The 25,078-nt window shown below is 43.4% G+C and overlaps 2 protein-coding genes across 8 annotated transcripts; one reads left to right on the top strand and one right to left on the bottom strand.

Moving 5' to 3' along the window:
* Window positions 1–7: 7 nt before the first annotated feature.
* LOC124223543 (cytosolic carboxypeptidase 1) lies at window positions 8–23,960 on the bottom strand. Of its 6 annotated transcripts, none has more exons than XM_046635603.2 (18): window positions 23,088–23,797; window positions 22,383–22,531; window positions 20,981–21,063; window positions 19,036–19,147; window positions 18,803–18,945; window positions 18,580–18,724; window positions 18,348–18,479; window positions 18,108–18,251; window positions 17,856–18,027; window positions 17,468–17,716; window positions 16,778–17,339; window positions 16,071–16,583; window positions 15,821–15,999; window positions 3,288–3,540; window positions 3,100–3,224; window positions 2,832–2,984; window positions 2,417–2,566; window positions 8–907 (listed from the first exon to the last, which is right to left on the bottom strand). In XM_046635603.2, exons 1-17 carry the CDS (start codon window positions 23,186–23,188, stop codon window positions 2,455–2,457), a joined length of 3,327 nt encoding a protein of 1,108 aa, XP_046491559.1. In that variant the 5' UTR covers window positions 23,189–23,797; the 3' UTR covers window positions 8–907; window positions 2,417–2,454. The 6 variants fall into 6 exon arrangements, 5 of the variants coding, with proteins under 5 accessions (XP_046491559.1, XP_046491561.1, XP_046491560.1 ...); XM_046635605.2 differs by having other exon boundaries at window positions 22,383–22,528; window positions 23,092–23,796; XM_046635604.2 differs by lacking the exon at window positions 2,417–2,566 and having other exon boundaries at window positions 23,088–23,798.
* On the top strand, window positions 10,083–15,547 carry nw (narrow). Of its 2 annotated transcripts, none has more exons than XM_046635610.1 (4): window positions 10,083–10,240; window positions 12,932–13,289; window positions 13,421–13,583; window positions 13,916–13,979. In XM_046635610.1, exons 1-3 carry the CDS (start codon window positions 10,192–10,194, stop codon window positions 13,578–13,580), a joined length of 567 nt encoding a protein of 188 aa, XP_046491566.1. In that variant the 5' UTR covers window positions 10,083–10,191; the 3' UTR covers window positions 13,581–13,583; window positions 13,916–13,979. The 2 variants fall into 2 exon arrangements, with proteins under 2 accessions (XP_046491566.1, XP_046491564.1); XM_046635608.2 differs by having other exon boundaries at window positions 10,086–10,240; window positions 13,421–13,576; window positions 13,916–15,547.
* Window positions 23,961–25,078: the final 1,118 nt, after the last annotated feature.

The raw sequence follows: 25,078 nt of genomic DNA, 5'->3' as shown, positions 1-25,078 counted from the left end.
TAATATATACACTACATCAGTCGATGACAAGTACTTGAGACCGACACGTGCGATTGAAGACTGGCATAAGTTCATTGTAAATTGAGTCAAAGTAAAAGTTGCGAGACTATCAATTGTAATTATTAGGTACCGGTAACTCGTATTGCCTTGAAGGTATTCAGAGTCAGTTCACCCCTAGTATGGTTTATAAATAATTCTTTCTTGCATGGGTAAAAAAAATACCGGCATGAAATTTTCCTCTTTTCGAAATATTTTTAATTCGATAAAAATTAAGGTTGTCTATAATTGTTTATACACATTAGATTTTAGAATACCTAGAAACCAAATTGAAACTCGATTACAGTATCATGTCCAACATTTATGATACATATACCCTATGTGTACAGCCAGTTAAAAATACAATCGTGTTATGGATAAAACACGCACAAGAAACAAAATTGGACTCGTACATAAGTACACACAGTTTTTCCCCTTCGTCTTGTACTATACCGTTCCCATAGATATGCGATATCTACTGGAACATACGAGGATTTGGAAGATTGTTTTCCGGAAGACGGTGGAGCAACCCTCGCTCGTCGACACCATTCACTCCGCACACGTGCAACGTCGATAGCACTTTCTGCATCAATGATTCGTCATTCGGATGACTGCTTTTCACTAGATTCGTTGCTGCTAATTTTTTTTTTTTTTTTTTTTTTTTTTTTTTACACCATCCAATAAAATTTTGATGTGAGAAATTATAGAAACAACAGAACGACAGCTGGTAAATTCCAGCGAATAAATGATTAGATGCGGGTGCGGGTTGCGAACCTAATCGTCCAACTCGGACTCGTCCGAAGGACAACTTGATGAGATTTCGTCTACCATGCCACTTTCTTCGTCTGCACCACCTACTTCTACGGTAAGCCTGGAAAATACAATATCATAGTTTGTATTTTGATAACGAGACGAATTTAGAGAAGTCCGTTAAGTTAGCACAGCCACTTTCAAAATATTGATTTTTTTTTGTTCGAAATTTAGTTGCTTGTCATATGCCTTTTTCTTTTGCTCTATTCACGATTTGTTTGCTCAACTACTTCAGTCGAAATTGGTGGTGCTGCTAACTATCGAAAAAGTTGTTTATTAAATATTATTAGTATTATTGATTTTGTATTGTAAGATTAATAATTTGCAAAAAAATCTATAACAGCGAGTTTTTAGTGGGTATTATACTGCTACTATCTGAAAAAATATACATCATTCTACCGGGCAATCTCGACGAATTGCACACCCTCGAAATCTGACTCTTTGTTATTTAGAAGAAGTGCAATTCGTTTTGATTGCCTGGTATGATGATCTGTATTTTTTTTTTTTTCGGACAGCAGCACTGTGATACCCACTAAAACCTCGCAGTTACAGATTTTTGTAAGCATTATTACTCTTACAGTAAAATACATACTGAGAAAAAAGTGTTTGCCATGTTATTTCCATGAGATACATCGATCACAAAGCGGACTATCTTATTGTTAGAATTGATGTAAAAAGCTCAAATTGACAGGGAATTTCTTCGCATGTAATTGAAAGCGTTTGAGCCCCTGGGAGGATGCGAATTCTAAAACAACCCTATTAAAGACCGTCCTAATGCACATATAATTGACACATACTTGCTCACGTATTTAATTTGTAAATTCCGTTATTATGTTAATAATATAGGAAACTGATTTGATGGCTTAAACGGAACTTTCAAACAGGTGCGATTCCTAACGTCAATATCACTACTACAGCATTATCAAAACAAATAAAATGTCTACGTAATGCCTTCTTCGAATACAGACAAAATAGCCCGTTCTTTCCGGATCTCATGAGATGGGCAGCTTTTTACACACTTCGCAAAGTAAATAATTTTTCAGTATTTCGCGGAGTAGACCCTTTATTTTACATTCTCCCAAATAACCTCATCCTTCAGCCAGTACTAGATATCGAATTGTCACTTCAAGAAATCGTGAAAACGTAACTTCCTACTCCTGCAAATCCTACGATTAAAAATTGTAAGGTGACAGTGAAGAAGGTAACGGAAACTCTAACGGAAACAGCGTTCCGGAAGTTACGATCGCGGAATTGAACAAGACATAGCAGCGATTGCCCGTGTAGGAGTCATTGCTGTAGTAGATGCTGATCATTCATCAATCTGTTACGTATTCAGCCTTCAATTTGACCTTCGCATAACGGGATTAAGAACGAAAATTCGAACGGAGTAAGACAATTCCACAAATTACAAAATACGCAAGTGAAATGATAATGTTGCTGCTACATTTTATCTTTGCGTTGGTTAATACGTTGTTAGGAAGCGAGACGCGCATCGTTTTGATGCCAAAGATTCAAGCGTTAGGTAACGAGGCAGCGCAGTGGCGATATGAAAATGAAACAAAGTTCTTGCCTTGAGTTTCGTTCAATTGAAACGACATTTTTTTCGGCCTAAGAAATTCCGAAAATATGGTGCTTAGCTTGTTTATCCTGAATGCATTTCTGCAGCCTCTTTGACTCTTTCAGAATGCACTTAAGAGGACAACAGGACTCCATTCCCAATCTGCGTTCAAGTAAATATTAGAGTCGGTGTGATTATAAATAAGAAAAAATAAATGGGAAATTTCCAGCAAAATATACTGTCAAGCAAAATAATGTTTGTCACCGGTTACGATCAGCACTCGTTCCGGTTTGAATTGATCCCCACACCATTCGTCTCTCAAAATGCACGTTAGCTGATTTTAATATTCTTGTTTCACTTCTAGTTTAAACACAAACACTCATTCGTCAATGAGAGCAGAGAATTTTTACATTCTTGGGACACTCACTTGTCAACGGTCCATTCGTCACCGCCGTCTTTCATCATCGACAAGGCCTGACAAAAATCTTGGCCGATATCTCGGAGATGTTCGGTATCGAGATGAAAACCAGCCAGGGAACCCTGGTCGCAACCGCAAAAGCTGCTCTCCATGGTGTAGCTTCTACAAATCGTGTATAAGTATAACAAAAATCGTAAGAAGAGAGCTCGAAAAATTATTCGGCGTAAGCGTGTCTTCGCATCGCTATGATACGAGTACATGTACATATATATCCGACCTAGCAACGCCTAATTGACGCCACACAGTAACTCTGGCAGTGGATTCCTTGCTTCTCTCAACTTTGAAGGAGCACAGAGGCAGAGCAAAGGCCGGTGATATCTTCTGCATCAAATGCGGCAGCATCTGCGGAACGATAATCGACATCGGTAAGATAAGGCTCAATTTTCAACGCTGCATCGACCTTACCAAATACTGCACAGGCTGGTCGGGCTTGGCTCTGTCAGCCGCGCTCCACGAGCCGGACCGACTACAGCCGAATAAGAATACGTTTTTCCGACGGGAATGTCCGTGATAATCAACGAATACGTGGGGTGGTTTCTGAAGGACTCTGGTGCAGTATTCCATCAGACCTTTGGTGTGGAATATGACAGGGTGTAGAATTTTGTTTGGATTGCTCCATCGTCTGTTCAAGTCTTCGGTTGTCAAGCCGTAACGATTGCTGAAAAAATGAAAACAAGGATCGACGCTGCGACGTATTTATCGTATCACGGTCGTGTCGAGAAGAAAAATACGTCTGCCGCGCATGCTGTGTCTGATCTTTCACCCACGCTACAGGGTTAGAATGCGAACCATGGCGACAAGGAGCCTACGTTGTAGGAATCAGCGAGGCGACTAACGGCATGGGATTTTAATAGTCAGTATGGAATTGCGGGGGTTCATCGGTTGTTACAAATCATCAGAGACGCCGTTTGTCGACGTCCGATCAGTTGCGTCGTTTAAGGATTCATGTGTAGTTGCAAGGATATTTCCGGCGGCCGGAAATCGACCCGCAGGAAGTGACAAGTCCGCGTCGCGCATACCAATACTAGGATAGAATATTGTGCTGACGTTTGCTAGGCATGGCTTAGGTTACGTGGTAGCCTTACGCAAGTTTGAATCTCTTTTTAATCGATTCTACGACCGTTCGGAAACGATACGCGACCCGTGCGGAAAGAAAATAGGATACGGTTCTCAAACAGCCTGGTCTTACGAATTGAACAAATACGTATATGTTAGAGAAGACGAAGAAAGTAATCGAAAATTTTATCTACCAGAGTGTGAAGAAATGTCATAATAACTAAATTCGACGATGAGTTCACGCGGTGTTGAGGCGCCTTTGAGAAACTATACAGCTGCCGAATTTTTCGGGAATGTGTTTTTCACTCTAAGATCGGAGCGTTCTCTTTTTGTTCAGCGGTCAGTTGGTATAATTGATCTAAAAATCGACCGTTAGCGATTGCCACACGAAGTATAGACGTCCGTCCATCCTTCAGAGTTCATTGTCTTTGATCGAATAATGCGCCGCGAGCGACAAAGTCCCGTTATCTTCGGAATGCTTGAAGGTTATTTCCTCTCCTGTCAAACTTGTAAGCAGCCATCAATTAACTCGGTCGAGGCACGAAACGCGCAATCAGGAATAGCCGAGCATTAAATTTGCCAGGATGATCTGGGGCTGTTTTCTTTCATTTCAATATGTTAAATTCAGTCTAAATACGCGTACCGTCGGGCGCATCTGTTTAGCGGTAATTGTAAAGAATCGGCGACCGATCACGCGTACGCATAAGTGACAGCCATACCTATAAGGCGAAACGTTGTCTCGACCATTACGCCGTGAGCGCGGGGACATTCAAAGACATACAATCGCTCCCGATTTCCACTGGTTCACTTTGATTTGCGTATTGCGGTGAAATATTTTTGTCGATAATAACGGTTGGCATTTGTAATTCGGCGATTAGCGAATTGGTAGGTAAATTCGTCATGGCGAGGCAGCGGCCCTTTCGCGTCGACGTCGGCTCGTCCGTGCCGCGCGCCCCAATGTCAATGACTCGGTTGGCAGGAGCCTTGACCGGCAAGACGTCTCCTGCCCGTTCCGACCGAGAAATCGTCTAGAGAGGCTCGTAGAGTGCGCGAGGACTCGCTTCGTTCGTTGCTCGCTTAAATCTCTCCGTGCATCGGCGGCGTTGCGCCCGGTGCTGGTCGATATATTTTGTGAAAGTCCCGCGTCATCCGTCATCCATGGCTTGGCGGGCCCACCTTTGGTTGTCGAAACCGTCCACCTTCCGGCACCGCCATCCTTCTGGACAAATACCCTCGAGTCGAACGGGGAACCCGCGCGGGAATCCAAACCCCTAATTCTCGTCGAAGGCAGCGGGAAAAGAGACCCGCGGGTGTGTGAGTTTCGAAGAGTTACGCTCGTGGAGCTTTTGACGAGCGTAAAGACTGGCGGAGCACACGCCTGGCCAAACACTGCCGAATACCGACGAACGGTATCGAGTAGACAAAAATCAACGAATCGCACCCAAGCGGGACGAAAGAATTCACTCTACTTCCCCCAACGGGCATATAATTATTCAACCATTAGAACTGATTTGACTTTTTGTTTTCTTCCAGATTCTAGACACCGGCGGATGAGAGTTCGAATGACGAATCAGCCGCTTCGAGCGTCAGGATGCCCACAGTGATGAGCTGTTGGATGCAATAACAGCAACCTAACTCGAGTTAATTTGTTTCTACTTTCAACTATACGTAATCAGATTCTACATGCATTTAAAAAGACGTAAATCGAGTTTTATAATGATTCGCAACTTATTTTTGTAAAATATTTTCCGTGCGCATGCGCGCTGAGACTCCTGCACGATGTACGTGCGACGCTGCACGTTGTCGAACCGTCAGGCATTGTTCTCTCGTAAACTTATACTCGTGAAGAATTAATACTAGTCGAAAAATAGACGTAAAGGACATTGAAGAGATACGAATTTGGTTTTGGAAAGGGGTTGGATTTGTTACGTATTATTTTAAGAGAGTTTGAGTAAACGAACCAACTAGTTGTTACAGGGCAGGGTCGAGGAATTTCAAAAAAAGTGAACGTGTTTGTCGAGTGGCCCTGCGTAAATATTCTTTGAATAATGGACTTGACTCTTTATTGCTACTTCTAACGATTTAACTAATTCGTATGGTGAGAACAATGACTTTAAGGCCCTCATTGTAACGGAACAAGATAGAACTCGTTGATCAAAGCCAGAAGTTATCAAATATTTCATTGGAACGCCTATAAGTCCCTTATAATTGATACTTCATTCGTGTTTTTTAAATCAGAACTTAACTCGAGGTAGGTGGTTTTTACACCAAAAGGCTCATATTGACTTGATATTCAATTTTTGAGTAAGCGCTACTACATATCCCATTATCCACGCATTTCGAGTCTAGTAAACGAACGATAATGGGGAACGAATGATGTGTACTTTACACAGGAGAGGGAACAAGGAAAACGAAAAGAATAAGGAAATCGACCAATGCTCGAATGCAAAGACATCGTTCAGTTTAGGCTTCGTAGTGTAAATTTACACTACTCTCAGATCTCAATGTTCGTTTCCCCTCGCAACGATTTTGGGATAACATTCTCCCCGCCCGCCTATTTTTTACGAGGTCCGTTCAAGCTCAACTATTGAGACGAGACTCACTCCTTCAGAACTTTTGCACCGTCGACCGACACGTTTTTTTCTTTTTTTTTTTTTTTTTTACAAAACTTACTTGCCTCACGGTGGAAACGAGTATTGGACGGAATGAAGCATAGTCAAGATTTTATTGCTTGTTTCGAGAAAATTTCAGGCACTCGGGTACAACGGATAGCTAATTTTCACCATGGGTGGATTAAAAGTCGACAGAGTGTGAAATAAGACGGAAAAAGATCGAAGAAATGAAATGCCGGCGTTATTACAAACAGCGCAACTCTTCCAGTTTGTTATTCCAGCAGCATTTTCCGTTAACCACTGACTAATTTCGTCATTGTCACGGTTAGTTGGGATTCCACCCGCAACTTTTACGTACACGTATGCATTATTACAGTACATGCATCCATATAGGTAGGCATTTCTGTTGGACGTTATTCTTTTGTTCTTTGGCCTGATGCTGCCACCAAGAAAGGGACCGAGAGTGAAGTAAGTGGGAAAAGGCGTCGTCAAAGGAGAAAAAAAGAAAAGCAAGAGCAACAAAAAATGAAGGATGAAAGTAAAAACTATTGAGACAGAAGGGCTGCCAAAGGGACCAAAGGTTTCGTGGCAAAGTTTGTCCATTTCAGGTTGGTTATGTAGGGGTCTGGCTATTCCAGGGTCGCAGTTTAGGACTCTGCATGCACACAAACATGTGACTCGACACACGCACACTACCAAGAACAATGTGCTACACTACCGAGAAGCTATAATCCAGTACGAAGACTCGGAGAGTCGAGCGGAGCTGAGCTGATCTGAGGCCGGCGTAAGTATTCTCTGAAAAAGATTACGAAGAAGGGGGAAGAGTGGAACACAAAGATCGAGCAGCAAAACATAAAACTATCCTATATATAGAACCGATGCAAACTCGTAGAAACTTTTAACGACTCCTTAATTAACCATGCGAAACAAGTTCATGCAATGTAGAATGCCGAGGGAAGAAACTCTAATTGTAAAAATCCTCAGAACCGTCTCAGCATGACGCTGGACAAAGGCTCACGTAACTCATCCTTGGAGAATAATCGAACGACTCTTGGTTTTTGCGTCTAATTCTCATCTACGTCAGCGGACTATCGACCCTTGCGTTAAGAAATCTACCAACCGGAGCATACAGGTAGTCGAAGGGGTTGAACAATCTTTTCAATGTACGAATATCTCGCGGTTTCACGCACACGCGGATCATTATCTTATGCCACGTTTACAGGCTGTGTAGGTACATATGACGGCTTGTTGATAAAATGAAACGCTGCGGTCAGTCGAGTTGACACGGCGGCTTTGCCGCTTGTACGTGAGTATAGACACCGAAAGTTTCCCCTTCGCGTGTTATTAACACGTGACAGTGATTTAAAGCGAAAGGGGTACGTCGGGCCCCATTTGCTCAGCGGGATATCACGAACGATCTGGTTTTGATAGTCGTATTAGCCGAGTGTAAGGAGGCAAGTATCTAAATATATCTGTGAAGCGGCATGTGCATAACGCGCCACTCGAGTCCTTAATTGAGGTGGTGTCAGGGGGGATTCTTCTTCGCGTGCCTGCGCAGGAGAGACTCTCACGGAGCTAAGAGGCTCGGAAAGGTGAAGGATACGTTCCCAACTACTTCGAGAGGGGTTCGCATGTTTGAAAATATTGTTCGCACGTCATGTCGATGGATACTCATCGCGGGCGAAGCATGTAAAATTTTGCAACTAATGTTTATACGCAGCTTGTCGACGTTATCTCATTAACCTGACGATGATTGTAGCGAGCGTTCGCCGAATCAAGGTAGAAGATTGGAAATGATCCAAAGAGGAAACTAGAGGCTGAAGTAACAGACGATATGAAAAAACTGGATCGAGTAAGATCTAGGAAAACCGGCTCCGGTATTGGGTGGTAGAAGGTAACCGTTATCGTTATCTTTTACTTTACGTTTTCTCATCGGTTCTGATAATTAACGGTAAACGCCCTGCGACAAATGTAATGGGTCTACGCTATAAATTCGCAGAGTGAAGGCTCTGGGAAGAGCGGAGAAAATGAATGAAACGTCGTGGAAAAGAGCAGAGCTGGGTGACTTTCAACGTCGTACGTCCAAGGGTCGTGTTCGCACTCCGCGAGTAGGCTGCAGGCTCGATGAGAAACCTTGAAATGAGGATCACTGCGTGTCCTAGGTTGATCTCGGGGCCCAGCGTATACCAAGGAAAGGTCGAGTCGAGGAGTCGCCGTCTTTCCAACCTTCGGCTAAAGCCAAGAGCTCGGGAATACGCCTTACCGAGGCCTCCGTGAGCAGCGCAGGAGTATCAGAAGCAGCAGGAGCGGGCAGCCTGAAATAGACCTGGTCAAGAATCGAACCCCCTCGCGGATTTTTTCTTTCTTTTTGCTCCTCTATTTTGCAAAAACAAAGTACTCACGGCGGCACGGCCCGATGCTCGGGAGCTCGCCGTGTGCTGAGAAGCTGCTTCTCTAGCGGGCGCCCGCTTTTCTCTTCTCTTCTCTTCTCTTCTCTTCTCTTCTCTTCTCTTCTCATCTCCTCTCCTCTCCTCTCCTCACCTCACCTTACCAAACCTCACTTCTCCTCTCCACTCCTCTCATCTCTTCTCCTCTCCTCTCCTCTCCTCTCCTCTCCTCTCCTCTCCTCTCCTCTCCTCTCTCCTCTCCTCTCCTCTCCTCTCCTCTCCTCTCCGCTACTCTCCTCTCCGCTACTCTCCTCTGCTCTCCTCATCTCCGCGGCTCGCCTGCCTCTTCCCCTCGCTATTCGCGTACACACCCGCTGCCCTCTGGACCCCTTCGGCCTACACGTCAACCGCGGAGTCCCCGCTATATCCGAGATCAAGCGAGCGTCTGCACGAGGCTTCTCCCGATATCGTGCAGGGTCTCCGCCGCAGCGTGTTAAGGAATGCGTGGCGTGGTGTACCTTCTTCACCGTCAGCCCGGCGGCGCTCGACGAAACCAGTCGACGAGTCACGACGACGAGGATGAAATTTTCACCCAGAGTAGATGTAACGAGCTCCTCGGCTCGGTACCAACAACGAGACAAGAGAATCGCTGCGGTCCCGTCGTCCGAGTCTTTTTCGGAACGATGATCGGAGCCCGAAGAGCGGAGGAGATGTTGGAAAACGCGCCCGTCATCCGCGACGAGGTAATTTCACGGTAAAAGCTACCCCGGGAGGCCCGCAGCGCTTACAGCTCTAGGAAAGAAATCGCGACCGCTTCACCGGCATCAATTTATTCAGGCGACTTTGACGCCCCGAGAGGGTGAAACGCCACCGCGATCCGATCCCTCGTGATAATTTACCGCCCCGCTGCTAACGGTGGCGTTCACGTCGTGACACGGTTCCACCGTCGTTTCGATGGCAAAATAACGGCCCTGAAAAACACCGGGGCGAATCCACCCAGCTCTCTTCCTCGACCGGAGGAATTGACCATCTTCTAGCCGACTCGGCGTTGCTTCGTGAATCATCATCGGCGGCGGGTGACCCCCACCACCCTTCCTCGACGGACGTCGAGCGTGGCGGCCGAGCCGACGGAGGACTCTTAAGAGGACCGTCGACGCAGCGCTACGCCAGTTCGACAACGCGACCCTGACACCAACGTCCCTCGAATTTTACCTCGGGAACTATACCGGAAGTCGTATTAAACATATAACCACGATGAAGATCGCCCTCTTCCTAATCATCGCCGCGGCTGCTTGCACTTCGGGTGAGTACCGATAATCAATTACTCTTCAATTTTTCCCACTTATTTCCAGTAATCACTTATTATATCGGTCTGAGAGATACGACGGGAAGTCTTGTAATATACGATAATTTACTCTTCTTAACTTTAATCGCCGTTTTATATCAATTTTTTCATAACATTTCTACGATCAAGCCCGTTGAAACTTTGCTGGTACTCATTGAATGCATAACGCGACAAAAAATTATCGCTCACTTCTGGTTCGTGCCGATTGCTTAATTTTGCTACTGTTTCGAACATTTTTATACTCTCAGCTCGTAAAATTAATGAATTTCTTGAATCGATTAAAATAACCAAAAAATTGCTTCATCTGTAGATTTGATACCGTTGCTTCTTATTTTTATTGCCAGAAGAAACTAAAGAAACAGAAATGAACGTAGAAAAAGACGGCGCCTGTACCTAGATAGGTGCATATATTCAAGTCGTATTTATGCAGAAAGATTTACGTCAATTCGAAATTAATATCTGGTTCGGAAGCTACGGCGGATGAGTAGAATACGCTAGTTGAACGTACAATTAAGCAGCGATCGTATTGAAACGGTCAGGAAATACGTGCTTACAAGCAATCGGGTTGAATTGGTTATACGATTTCTCAATGTTCCGCGGCTTGCCTACTTGTGCACAACTGGGTGTTGACGACCACGCGGTCCGTCGATTGCAAAGAGCCGAACGCGATTCTAAGCATCCGCCGAGCGATGATGAAAGCTTACCAAATTTTCCAAGTCCAACTGGATTCCAGCTCGACAAAATTTAAAATCAAAATACGAACCGCAAAGTTCAAAGTTGAAGAGACAAAGTAAGAAAAAAGTACAACGGCGGTTCCCACGTACCCTCGTTCAATTTCTTGCGCGCCTACCACGACGTATACGTTGGCTCAAGGTCATCAGGTCATTTACCACCTGCTCTACCTGTTCCACGATCTACACGCTTGGGAACTCGTTCGCATTTCTAGACCAGAGTAACACTTCCCCCGAGGGCACGGAGTTTCGACTCGCGCTCCGCAAACGCTTCGACTTACCCTCTTTTTGTGTTTGTACATTTACTTTTTGTCCTGCCGCTTTACCTCGGGGTACTTTTTTTCTTCTAGCAACTTACCGGGTATATACGAAATACGGGCACAATAATCCCTGCCCGGTTGCATAGACTAAATTTGTCCCTTGATCCGTGGATAAAAATTTTGTTGAATGCAGACGGACGTATTGTACATGTATAATTTCAGTGTACAGCGGAATCGCCGGGAATGGTGAGGTAGCTACTCGAAGGCAACACCTTTACCCGAGAAATTTCCCTGCCTGCACTTGTTTACACATCAAACTTGGGTCAAGAAACTGTGAATAAACGGTTGGTTGTGAACTCTAACGTATCATTCGACGACATTTAATTTCAATTACACAGTTGTTGTTATTTTTTTTTTTTTTTCTCTCTCTCTTACATCGACGCGATAAGGAGAATTTCTTATTTCGAAATATCGTCGATGTGAATACAGTAGTCCCCTAATGAACGTATCATTTGTAAGTACCGCTGTGAAAAATGTTCCCCAGCTGCGCTGCTCGACTGGAGATAGAACGAATTGGAGTCAATGAAACATCAACGAGCGCGTTATTGCCAGGCGTATAACCTGCAACTCCGACGACAAGTTCAATGGAACAATTAAGTGTCGTGTCTACGTGTATACCGTATACCGACGAGTAGGAAAGGAAAAGTTTTGCTGGTGTAGAAGCGAGGAGAAGTGTACGCGATGCATTTATAAATCTATCTGAAAATAATGAGTTACACAAGGTAGGCTAGGCACGATTAACGATTACGAAGTTGTACGTAACGGTTATAAAGCTCGATCTGAATTAGGAAGTGTGATGGAAATGATGGCACCCGTAACGCGCGTGGCGTTGACGCGTACATGTCGACGGTTGATCGATGAACGCAGGTTACTCAGATACAGTTATAAAGAGACTTATATCAATTTTTATAACGGACTGTAAGAATTCAACGCGGACACATTGTACAAGTGTCCGCTCGCTCTGTCTGCAGCAGTTCAATTCAACTCGTTGAATGAAAATCTGGTTGAAATTGAGTGAAGTTTTCTGCCGACTGACCGCAGTCGTAATTCCGGATACCAATAGCATCGAACGAATGCCTACGATTTTCATGTATTGATTGCAACCCTGCGTTGTTGAATACCCCTTCAAATTTCTAATTACGGGTTAGGTAAGGATGAATTTTTCTTCTGGTGATTCCCCGTGTACGCATACCACGCACGTCGAAGATGACGGTTCGAAACGACAGCTTTGGTAGCCAGCCAGCAGCTATAGCCTGGGATCGTTTCAAGCAAACACGTGCGCGTTGTGTGTGCACGGCGCAACCGTCATTCACACCCGTAGCAATGAATGCGGCGTGAATATATTAAGAAAATATGCTACGGGAAACTAAAAGGGACGAGCGGTATACACGTACAATGGGAACTGGCGACAATTTCAGTTTCACGGAATTACTATTCCCGGAAAGATCTCTTTTCACCTTTCTTTATTAACCAACGTCAAGTCAAACGAGTAGGTACCGATCCATTCGGACAATTGATTCCTCGCTATTGTTCAATTTTGAAAAATTATTATTTCATTTGTTTTTTTTTTTTTTTTTTTGTGTTTTTTATCGTTTCAGCGCAAAGGATCACGACCATTCAACTCGATGGAGTGCAGTATTACGTGTCGAGAATGAACCCGTACAGTCTTGAACTGAACTACTTCTTGGCTTATCAGTACTGCCGGTCGTTGGGGCTTCAGTTGATTTCTTTTGAAACAAAAGAGAAGGCGGACACAATGACGCAGTACTTGCAAAACGCCGGTTACACCAAATTTGATTTCTGGACATCGGGCAACAAGCTCGGAACCGACATGATGCTGTGGATGAGCACCGGCCTGCCCTTCAATTCGACCTTTGATTACATGCGAAAACTTCCGGGACGCAGCGAGACCTACGTGCCTCGAGGAACAGAGCCTCAAAGAATAGCGAGGGAAAGGTAAGATAAAAACGCACGCGAGCAAACGCTTTTTTCCTCTGAAAGAGAAATGCACTTGTTTTGTGAACGAACAAAGTCCAAGAGATAGTTGTAAAATAATTTGAGGAAAAAAACTTGTCTCAAATGTTTAGCGGTGAGAACGGAAGTGCCGATTTGTGCGTCGTTATGAAGGCGCCGACGTTGGAATGGGTAACCGAGGACTGCACCCTCTTCAAGGATTTCATATGCGAACAAACGAGATGCTACTACTACAACTACGGCAGCATTCCAGTCTCGGCGACACAGGGGTAAGAGGTGAGACATGTATTTAGATACGCAAAAACAACCTCTCACGTAGAGAAACGCGGCCGATCTCTTTAGCGCAACCTGAAAGGAAGTCAACCAGCAAGAATGCCATGTAATCTGCAGCTATCTACTTGCCAACTTTCATCAAGTCAACCCCTCAGAATTAGTTGAACATATTCGTAATACGATTTCTTTCTACGGTGATACTGTGGTGATATGTGCACGCAAGGGTAGTTTAACACGCGGGTTGAAGCTCTGATTGTACTAATAAATGAAAGCTTTGAGTAATTAGCGACGGGACGAGAATCGAATCAACGATTTGCACCTGTTTCGTATTGCAGAAATCGCCGGCCGTACACGACGACCACAACTGCCGCGCCAGCAGCCGTGGAAGATAAAATCGAAGACAAAGCAATCACGGAGGAAAACGCTTCAACATCGGACACTGAATCAGAAGAGAAGGTGTCCGAAGATCCTATCGTTAATAGACTGGTAACGGCTGTTCCCGCTTCCGCTTCCACGTCCGACTTCGACCCCAACACCGAGACCTCGGAGAGAATTTCGAAAAGCGACATCGTCGAGGATCAGGGGGAGGAGGATGATGAGGATATGGCCAGCGCCGAGAAACACACCGGGCCTGACCACATCCCAGATATCGCCAGCTTGTTCGCTACTAGAAAAGACCCTGCATTCGACGGCCTCGAAACCCGTGAGGTCCGTCCGGCTTCGGCGCAGGCAGAAAACTCCGAGGACTACGAGGTCGCGGAAACCGAGCTGCCGAACAACGCGCTGGAGGACGCGCGCACCATCGGCCCCTACGACAACTCCCAGCAGGACTACGTCAACGATCAGCCGATCCAAGACGAGCCCGGTGCGCCCCTCAAACAGCTGGACGACGACTCGAGCACCATTTTGCCGGAAGCGGAACCAGGGTACAGGTACAATATCAAGGTACGCTCGAATGGCAAGGTACTAGACCCTCCGTCCAATTAATTGTATGCCTAGATTAAGACTTGAAAAAATTTGAATCGTCGACCGTTTTATTACATAGATTTTAAGTGCGAAGGAAGTCAAAGTGAAACGAACGAAAAATGTTCAAGGATTTTACTGACAGTGTATACATTGTATCCGGGAAAGTGCTTATAATCCGTTGGTCATTTGTCTTTGGGTTTTCACTTATTACTATCGAAATGCTGTTGATTCGTAGGCGGATCCGGTTTGGAACGTAAGGTTCGCGATACTCGCAGATGCGATGACACATTTTATTTTCATTGTTTCCTTATTTTCGTACTTTTTCTAATTCAAGTTTGTTTTTTAACCTATTCTACTACCATCGCACATCCTCGTATGTGTCACACGATCGATAGTCGCGGGAGGTGAACGAATGAATGAAAAATGAAAACGAAAGAACAGACAAACCGTATGAAATACATTAAATTCACCTGGGATCTACGGCATTGGAATCAAATCATTCTCAGCTATGGCGTAGTGACGAGTAATTATAATTCTACTTACGGTAATTAGTTTTGGTGTTGGTCAACGGGTGCCTGAAACACTTGCGATTGTAATTGCTCTCACGTGTCGTTTATTCATCGATTGAGATACGTTTGCAAGGCGGAACGTTTCCAATCGCTTGAGAGAATATTTTCAAATATAGTTTTATATTATACGAGGAATCTCTGGTGAGAGGGCAGCCTCCGAGCCACACGCGCACAACTTTTACGTTTGCCCTTTCGCCGGAGATTCCCTGTACAAGTTTTCAAACTTGATCGATGCGACAAAAACGTTTCTGTCATCCGAACGTATCGATTCATTGACACGGACAGTTCGATTAGTCAAAATTACCTTAGCCTCTAAGAAAACTCTTCTTAAATTGTATACGTTTATTCATAATTATACTGTACCTATAATGTTGCGAATGAGAATTTTGTATGACTGTAAATCAATAAAGGTATGACTACATTTTTATGAAACCTCAACAGATGATTGCCTAACCGTTTGTCGTCATGTTTTTCTCAATAAATTCCATTTCGCAGCGACGTTCAAATATATCGACTTATGGCAGTAAAACTTATTGCCGTAAAATTCATCAGATCCGCATCAGAATGGCATTACGAACAGAAAGTAATTTTCGTTCGTCTTACAAATGTCATCATTCACAACACGATGATATTTACCGCAAAAAAGAACCGAAGCAAGTGTTCGAAACATCTGCGTCGATTGGCTGAAGTTGGTTGCAGACTTACCAACCGTTGATAACACCTTCGCTATTCAACATCGGAACAACTTTAAACACGTAATCATCCCTCAAGCTGCTAGCGTAAGTTGAGCTGGCCAAAAGCGCTACGAGGGTACCGTGCATCACCCACGAGGCGTTGCTCTCACCCGGATGCACTCTCGACGTGAGGAATATGATTTTCCGGTTCTGAAAATCGATTCTAAATTAACCCTACTAGAAATTATCCCGTATTCGGTGCGACGGATGGTCAGACTCGCCTGTATGGGATTACTCTTCGACTCCGGTGCGGTGATGGTTAACACGGGATTCTCGTTATCGTTCAGGGTATTACAGAGTGGCTCCGCGCGAAAATAAATACCCGACGGCGAGAGGTTCTTCGACCACTTCCAAATGTTGGCCATCATCTGGCTGTAGGTGTAAGGAAAATGGTAAGCCAGGTAGCAAACGTCGTAGGCGTGGGGGAAGGTGACGGTGAAGGACGTCGTCAAGTAGTTCTTCTCCTTGGTAGGCCTCTGATAGCAATTCCTGTAGTAGCAAATATCGGAACCGGTTCTTACCCACCCGGGCCTCCCAAGTTGCGCTTCTCTCACACTGAACAGTATTGGCTTCATTCCAAAATTGAACTGCGAATTAGCTTTCTCGCAATTTATTATATTGAAGGTGTACGGAGAGTTTCCCTCCATGTTCGAAACCTCGAAATAAAACCACTGATGCCTTGACCCGCTGTTCACATCCGGTGTCAATATGAGGTCGTATTCGCGAGGGCTTATCTGCAGTCATGAAAATAATTATAACTCGTCAGGTGTTTCTGTTACGAGAAACATGAGGAGAGCGGGGATAGGTTGGAGCAAGCCAACTCTGACGGTCGATTGTCGATACCGTCCAACGCCGACATATCTCACAAGCTGTATGAACCACCACCTCGCTCCACTCTGTTTCCAAAGATGGCGTAACTAATATTCACCTGCACAGCTTTTCTCAGATTTCCGCTTTCGAACCGCGACTCGAACTGCAACCGCTTCGAGTCGCTGCTCCGCTTCCCGATTATTTTCTCATCCCAGTTACAGAGGAGACGCTGAGACGATCCCCGGTCCTCTTGCGACGAGAAGTTCGCAGCCAATTGATCGAGATCGTAGGCTGTTTCTTGCATCAATGCCGCCGGATGAAGTCCCCGATCGACGCACGTCAGCAGTTTCGATCTACACACCTTGCGATCCTTGTTGTTAAGCGGGGCCGCTTTGCCAAGACCCTCGCCTCCGACTAAATCTGGATAGGCAACTTTGACAAAGCTTATCACGCTCTTTACCGTGCTGGCTACCACGCAGTAGGCGTGTTGGTCTGTCATATGCGACGACAAGTCTGCAAATGTTCGCAAACCTTTGCCACTGGCGTGACCCTGGACATTGGCACCGGTCTTGCTAACTTTGGCAAAACCGTCGACGCACGTCGCTTTAGATTTATCCAGTTTGTTTCTTGTGGATAATTGATTTTGAAGAGTGCCAAGTTCTCGAAAGAAACAGTTGTACCTACAACGGAATACGAATTTCGACACCGGGCAAGTCGCATTTTTGTTCTATTATTTATTTACTTATTTATTTCATTGTTGTTCCCATCGTATTTGCCCTATTTTATAGTTCGTAATTTTATCGCTTACGCAAGAAGATCTTCCTCCGTTCTTTGGAAATTTACGACCCCGGAGAAGAATTTATTTTCATCGATATCATTGCCGGTATGAAGGGTACTCTGTTTGGTTTGTGGAGAGTTATCACTTTCCTCATCGTCACACGAGTCCACGTCGCTGTATACCCTCCCAAGAGACGCCACGCTGTTAACCTGACTGTCAGCATCGCTTCCGCTTTCCGTACTGTTTGTCAGCCTCGCAGTTATTTCTGGTAAAATGAATCTATTGTCCACGGAGGAAAAAAATGCAAATTTCGATAAGAAAATGTGAGGTGAAGAATTTTTTGAATTCTCATCTACGACGACGAAAAAAGGAAGAAGTAGCCGAGGCGTAAGATACGCATCGTTTGGCTCAGGATTACCTGACAGGTGACATTTCAGGCACCGGTAGTTCCTTCTTCTCGAGGCACTGATTTATTATGCCACAAACGCGTGACAATAGGCAATCGTAAGATTTCTCTTCGGGACAATTTGTGCAGAAGCTATAAAGAAGTTGTAGCCCACCGTTTGACTTTATTGCCTTCCTCCCCGACTCTAAATCAACACGAGCGAAAGGTGTAGATCAATCGACAAGTGGATACGAGAGACAAGTAACAGCGGAAAATTGTTCTTACTTATTACGCAGAGATGCTGCAGTGTGTTCAGACAGTAGTTGGAAATTTTCAGCCGAATTGGCCCATCGAACCTCTCCCACCTGTCGAAGAGCCGCATTAAAAGGTGGACCAAACCTATCTTGACGAACTTTGTACAGCAGAGTTCTGAAAAATTTATTGAAGCCTGTGGGTGAAAATCGAACAAGCATCGACACAATTTGATAGTCGAGATCACGATATTTTGCTACATCATTCACGTACTGCTGACCGTAAAATATTTGAAACACTCTAGCAATGTTCTCAGTTTTAAATGAGGAGAGTAGCCGACGCAGACAAACGTTTTCTCCAAAGTAGGGACGATCCCATCTTTCACCAATATCTGAAGGGAAAATGCTGAAAGTAACAGAAAGACGTTTGGTAGATTTGATCGTCTTGCTACGTCACCCGAGAAAAATGTATAATTTTAATCGGGAGCAAATCATCTCAAACTTACAGTTCTTAGCCAGACTTTTGATCATCAGTAATAAAGGGAACAGATTTCGGCTGTTGTTGTAGTTTACTTTCAACAACGAGTGAAACATTTTCGTCGAATTGAGCATCTTCACTTTTGTCGAGAATTTTTGATCTTTTTGAGCAACCTAAATAACGACAGACGCAATCACAAGTCTTTTCGTGACGACACAAACTCGTGATACGCTGCTTGAAAGCTTTAATACCTGTCCCAGTATCCGCAGAAGCTCCTGTACGAGAACCTCGGTCATTATCGTCTCTCTGTGTTGCAGGGCGTTCAGTAAGCGTATCAGAACTTGGGTACCACCCAAGTTTATCAGCTGGGAAATAGCCAACCTGCTGTTATTCCCTGAAACACAGGTAGGCAGAAACGCGTTAGAGTCAACACCTGTCAAAATCCGCTACGTTGATTTATCAGCAGCAGTTGCGTTTCCCTTACTTATTGCACTACGATTCTTCGACCCGCTCGACTTGGCCTTTCCGATTTTCGGGGATATACATTCGTGGAGAATACCAGCGACGCTGCAGTTTGCCACGTTGTCCTTGCAGCTCTGGAAAAATAACGAGAGGAACGGGGGAAGGCTCTTGAAACAAGACTAAAATCATAAATGACTCGCTCTCTTCCTTCGCGCCTTCGCCATAGGCAAGCTAAACGACGCGCACGTTGCACCGTCATCGTGTAATGTTGAAGCGATTTTTAGAATTTTGTCGAAATTAAATGGACGGGTATTTGAGATAGGTACTCGGAAGATTGGTAAGTTCGGCATCAATTTTGTATCCCCGGGGATCTCCTCCGACTATCGGATAACGTAAAACTTCTATTATTGGCCGCGGACACGTGTCGCATGTCGTGCATACCGCTGCTGACAAACTGCTGCATGAAACTGTACCCATACCACTGTACCGGTTTTTATCGAACGCACGTTTGTTTGGCGGGCGACAATGGTCTCCAAGGTTTTCACCAGCCTAGGATGTACAGAATTAACCCTAGAACGGTAACGTTATTTTTTTTTTTCTCTTATCCATTCCGGTAAAGGGGGGTGAAAAAACGCCCCAATCTTTTAAATTTCATCTCTCGGGTGCATTATATCGTTAAGGTCCTGTAGGATCTCATTTTCTTTGTTTTTTAATAAAGAATCACAGGGGCCAAAAAATTTTTTTGCGAAAGTTCTTCTAGGGTCAAGTAATATCCATTTCCGCGGAAACAACTTTCCCAGAGACGCACCGCGCCGATATAATCTAATTTTTAGTAGGTACATATGTTACCTCATATCATCCGTCACAAGAAACATTCCGACGTCTGTTACTGACGACGCAAACCGTGTGATTTCCTTTTTTTTGGAATGTAAGAGATCGAAATTGAATCAGAATTATTATAAACAATTCCAAAGTGTATAATTGAATATTTTCAAAATTCTAGCAAGGGTTTTTCTCATATAAAAAAAGAAAAATGAAGCTCCTCACTATTTGTCCCCTTCCCCACATAAAGTGAAACAGTACTTTTTCAACGTTTGGATAGCTGCAAGTGGCGGCAATTGTTTTTTTTTTTTTTTTATGATTAATCAAATTATAGAATTAAAAATATTTAATAATAGGTGAAATTTTATACCGTCGGAGTATTTTGTAAATATCATTCTATTTGGTTGATTTCTCAATTTTTTCTGGATATTTTTCTTTTATTCTCTCTCTCTTATGATCGCTTCGATTCAAAACTACGAGAAATAATTGGCATCTGCCACGAATTGCAAATTTCATAAATTTCACCTCAAACTGCATGGGGAAAATTGTCTAGAAGTATAAGTACCTTTCTCGTAGTTGAAAGCTCAAATGAAATCAATCTTTGCCAAAAGCATATGCGAGAGACATTTATTTTTAGACAGAGAGAGTTCAGTGCGCTCTTGTATATATCTCTACCCACGCACGAGACTCCGATACCCAAGACAAATTATTCTATGGTGTAGTTTGAGTCTTTTCAGATAGGGGTTTGGGAAAATTGATATCGAAAGTGATGTTCTCAGTCCAGAGACGAGAGTCGATATATTTTCAGAGTGAACTGTTTCTAGTGCACCGATCTAACTCTAGTTCGCTGACCGATGATATTATAAATGCGAGAGGCTTGAATCGACGAACGGTTTTTGCGTCTGGCCTCAATATCACAGCGCCGAACGTTGGTAGGTATACGTATCCGAACGTATTTGAAATAATCGTTTTATGGCCCTTAGACGACGCGACGGTATCTAAATTGTATTTTTATGGCGATAGATTGTTGCTGGGAATGTCGCCTACAAACTGTGCAACCTGTTTGGTATTTCCAAGGGTATTGCACCGTTTGAAATTTTATTAAAAAAAAAGGAAAACGTCAATTTATAGAAAATGTATGTTACCTCCAAAATCTTGACAAGTATCTCGATTGTGTTGGAATTTTTTCGCCACAGTTTTTCCAAGGTTCGTTCTCTGGTACGGCGCTCTGTGGATGTTTTTTACAAACAATCGATCATCGCAAACTAAGACAGACTTAACATTGTTGCCAAAATTTGGCGAGTATTGAGAAGTTTTTTTGTCGGTGATAAAAATACCTAGCTCCCTCAAAAAAGTCGGTCAGTAAAAGACAAATTGGTAATCAACGATTTCAGGTTGGAGTGAAGCAAATCTAGGTCAAAGCATCGACGCACGGAATATAGTATATCATGCGCGGGTAGTACAGGTCACGTGGTGACAGGTAATCGAACTTCTCCGACACTTTGGAAATCAAAATGATCTATTTTCAACACTGGTTAATTCAATTGAAACCAATATTGCACGAATATCTAACAACGAAACTGCGGCCAAAACCCCATCATCGTCTAATATCTTCCCAGATAATGCAAATAAGGCAGGGATTTTTTTTTTTTTCTCTCAGCAAGGTTTTCGTACACGTGCGGAAATAGTAAGATTAATTTCTAATTACGACAGCGAGTACGAACGCTTGTTCGCAAATTGTGCAAAATACCGTGTACAAGAGGTATAAATTTAATATGAAATTGCTACTTGGCAACAACCAATTTTAGCAACAACCTGACACACTGCCAGACTCATGGATTTCTGGATTTTTGCCAGGATATAATCCGTCGTGATTACAAAATAGTTGCGTAACAACAAAAACATGGGAGTTTCTCTGACGAGGACTGATTTTTAAAAATAATTTCAGATTTCCCGATAGGAGTGATCATTTGGAGGAAAAAAGTGGCCCATTTCACCGACTTGTCGTTGAGCCAAGGAGAAGATCAGTGACAGACAACGAATCCATTACACATATATCCAATTGGCGTGAATGAGAAAAAAAAAAAAAAAAATAATAAACAAAATGATGAAAAGGAAGAAAACGAGATGAACTGGAATTGGCTGCGGAAGAGGAAATGAAAAACTTTCTAGTGCCGCACTACATCTAATTTCTGGCATCAGTTTGGCGCGCTTTAAGAAGTTGGGTCGGTAGGCAACGAGATAAGGAAGGCATGCTTAAAACGTTTCTCGGGCACGCTATGCGGCAGTAATAACGAATTGAACAAATCTTTGTAGCTTATTACCACCGCAGCGAGTCAAGGTTCATGAGAATTGGTAATTAATTCAGCCCCGCGTCTAACAGATCGTGCAAACGTCTTTATATGCTAGATTCAAAATCGCTCGAGACGAATTTTGTATCTCCTTTGAAAAGAGAAATCTCACCCCAGTGAAATAATGTGAATCGTAACCATCGTAAACAACGGTGCAGACGGGCGCTAATTTCTTTTTAAAAATGTTAATTTATACCCGAAGATGTGAGTTGCGCGTGTAACTTGGCAGCCACCGATCGAACAGTTTCCGTACTTTCCTGCGGCTTGAACGCACAAATTCTTAATTTTTCTATAAGCGCATCGTTTACAGCTTCGTCCATCGTCTTGTTGCTGGCTGTCATCGTGCTAGAAAAAGAGAAACGTGGTCATTCTCGGTATACTTGTGAATTGACGCTATAAATTGAGACGAGATTTCCACCCAACAAAAAATCTTGACAAACTCTGAGCCAGGCGAACAAGTAATAATAATTTTTCATCCAAGTTTAATAGGCAAAGCGGATCGTACCATTAGAGAAGCATTAATGGCTATACGCAGAATAAACATCAATGAAAGGTCCTTGGCTATTTGCCAAAATTGACCTCGTCGTTTTAATATAAAGGTACGTGAATTGACGTGACGTGCATCACCTACGAATCGCGGCAAACTATTCCCCATAAGCGTAATGATTATGAGATATTCTGTGATCATCGTGACTATTAGAGTAAAATTGTTCATCTGGGTCGATTCTACTCAAACTTTGACAACCAAGACGATGTATAAAAATTTGACTCGAAATAATCATTGGCTTTGTAAAATAAATCGAGATAAAAACCAGCAAGGCTCCTAATGACAAATGCACTCCCGACCTTAAGGTTTATTTCATTATATTAAATTAATTTGATCCTTGAAACGGATATTTACTCATCTTCGGGTTCTTCGGCGTCTTCGGGAAACTCCACGAACTCCATGGGCTGTTGATTTTCTTTAATCTCCGCAGGCCCTTTGTCGCAAGTTTCCTTCATTTCACATCCGAGTCACTCAACTAAACCGCAATATTTTCGAGCAATTTCACGTACTTGTAAAATATCGTTGACCGAGTACGATGAACTTATCTTGACGCGTATCGGCCAATTGTTCAACAGACAGGAATACGTCGAACAGACAATAAAGTGGCTAGTCGGACTGACTTCTTTCACGGAAAGTTCGCATTTCTCAACGATCTAGTTTATACATCGTCTAAGAATACATTCGGGAGAACCACCTTGCGAAAGGCAAACAGTCCGGTGGCATAAAAGAAGACAAGAGACGTACGGTTGGTGATTCTAATGGTACTGCTAACCGATCACAGTAAAAAATCTGGAAGTAGTCGATTGAATTAAAAAGAATTTGCTTGTTGTGGGTAAATGCGACGTTAAAAGAGTACCGATGATACGGAAGTGCATACGTATCGCAGTGCCATTATTATCGTCATTATTTTGACTTTCTATCTATTCCGTGCTTCGATTACGTCGAGTACGATAAGCCAATAAAACGGCAACGCGGATGTTTTTATCCGGGAGGTAAGCGAGCAAGGGAATCACACGGCGACCTCGCGCCTCCTCGGTCAGAGGCGGTTTGACGTTTTGTGCTGCCAAAACTATGTTTAAATCCCAACTGCACACGCGACCGGCGGTGTACCTATTATTAGAACGCGTCTTTCGAAAAATTATCACTTTCCCGAGCAACATGTGCATTCATAAGTACGCAAAGAATGTAGTTCTTCTGTCGTCCGTGAATAACGCGACGCGGATTAACCGTGACGAAGTACAAAGTCATTCGGAATTTCATTGATGATTAAAAAAAAAATAAAAGCTGTGAATGCCGTACTGTAAAGAAAATCAGCGATCAAACATCGATGTCTAATAATTCGAATAACGCTATATCTGATATTATTAATAAGTTGGCACTGGCAGGCTTTTGGATTTAGGTAATTTGAGTTTGAGTACGTCGCGGTTGGATTACTCCGTATATCAACTCGAATAAATTCGGACTGTCGTGCATAATTATTTTTCACATCTCAACGACAGGTGGAAGTTTTTACGAAATATTTGGCAGGTGGACTATTTACTGTGGAAACGAAACTAATATGTCTGCATCACCACAACATCACTATTGACGCAACAAACATCAGTGCGTACTTAACGTTGAAGTACGGAAAAAAAACTTGTCGGAAGTATAGCTAACACTTTTATTAGTACCTAAGTGTCCTCCTCCTGCTTCTCAGATCTCAAATAAATATAAACCGACTGAGAAGAATTACAAGCAAGTTCTTAACGTTACAAACAGTATTCGCAGAATGAACGATTATTCTGGTAATTTATTGTTTTGAATAATTGTTTCGTCTCTGCAGGAACGGTTCAACACGGTCCAAACACCAATTGTAAAGCGCATCAACGATCTTGCAATTTTATCCGCACTGATTCGCATAAACGAAAAATTCGATGATTATCACACACGTGTCGATAAAAATGTATAGGCTTGAAAATTCGTACACCAGTCGAATAAATTGCGAACTCCCAGACAAAGGGTACCTGCCACCTGGCACTTGTTGATGATCAACGCGCAGGGTGGATAAATTGACGCGAAGAAGAAGCGAACTTGGCCGAACATACCCGAAGGCAGTCGAGCGTCGAGTATTGATTGAAATTTAGCGGTTCTTTCAAACGAATAACAATTCTAGATTCGTATTTTGTCTAAAAGCCGTGTCAATATTTGGAAATAAAACATTAAAAAAAAAGTCCGAGTTTTTTTTTGTCCCCGATTTACAGAACTGGGAAATACTTTGACTGAAGATAGATTAATGGTCAGCCGTACCGCAGAGTGTCGAAAATTATTCAAAACGAGCGCATATGCTTAGGTTAATTCAACTCAAG

This window comes from Neodiprion pinetum, chromosome 7 (assembly GCF_021155775.2).
Source record: "Neodiprion pinetum isolate iyNeoPine1 chromosome 7, iyNeoPine1.2, whole genome shotgun sequence".
Lineage (NCBI taxonomy): Eukaryota > Metazoa > Arthropoda > Insecta > Hymenoptera > Diprionidae > Neodiprion > Neodiprion pinetum.
This window is presented reverse-complemented; position numbering and strand designations above follow the sequence as displayed.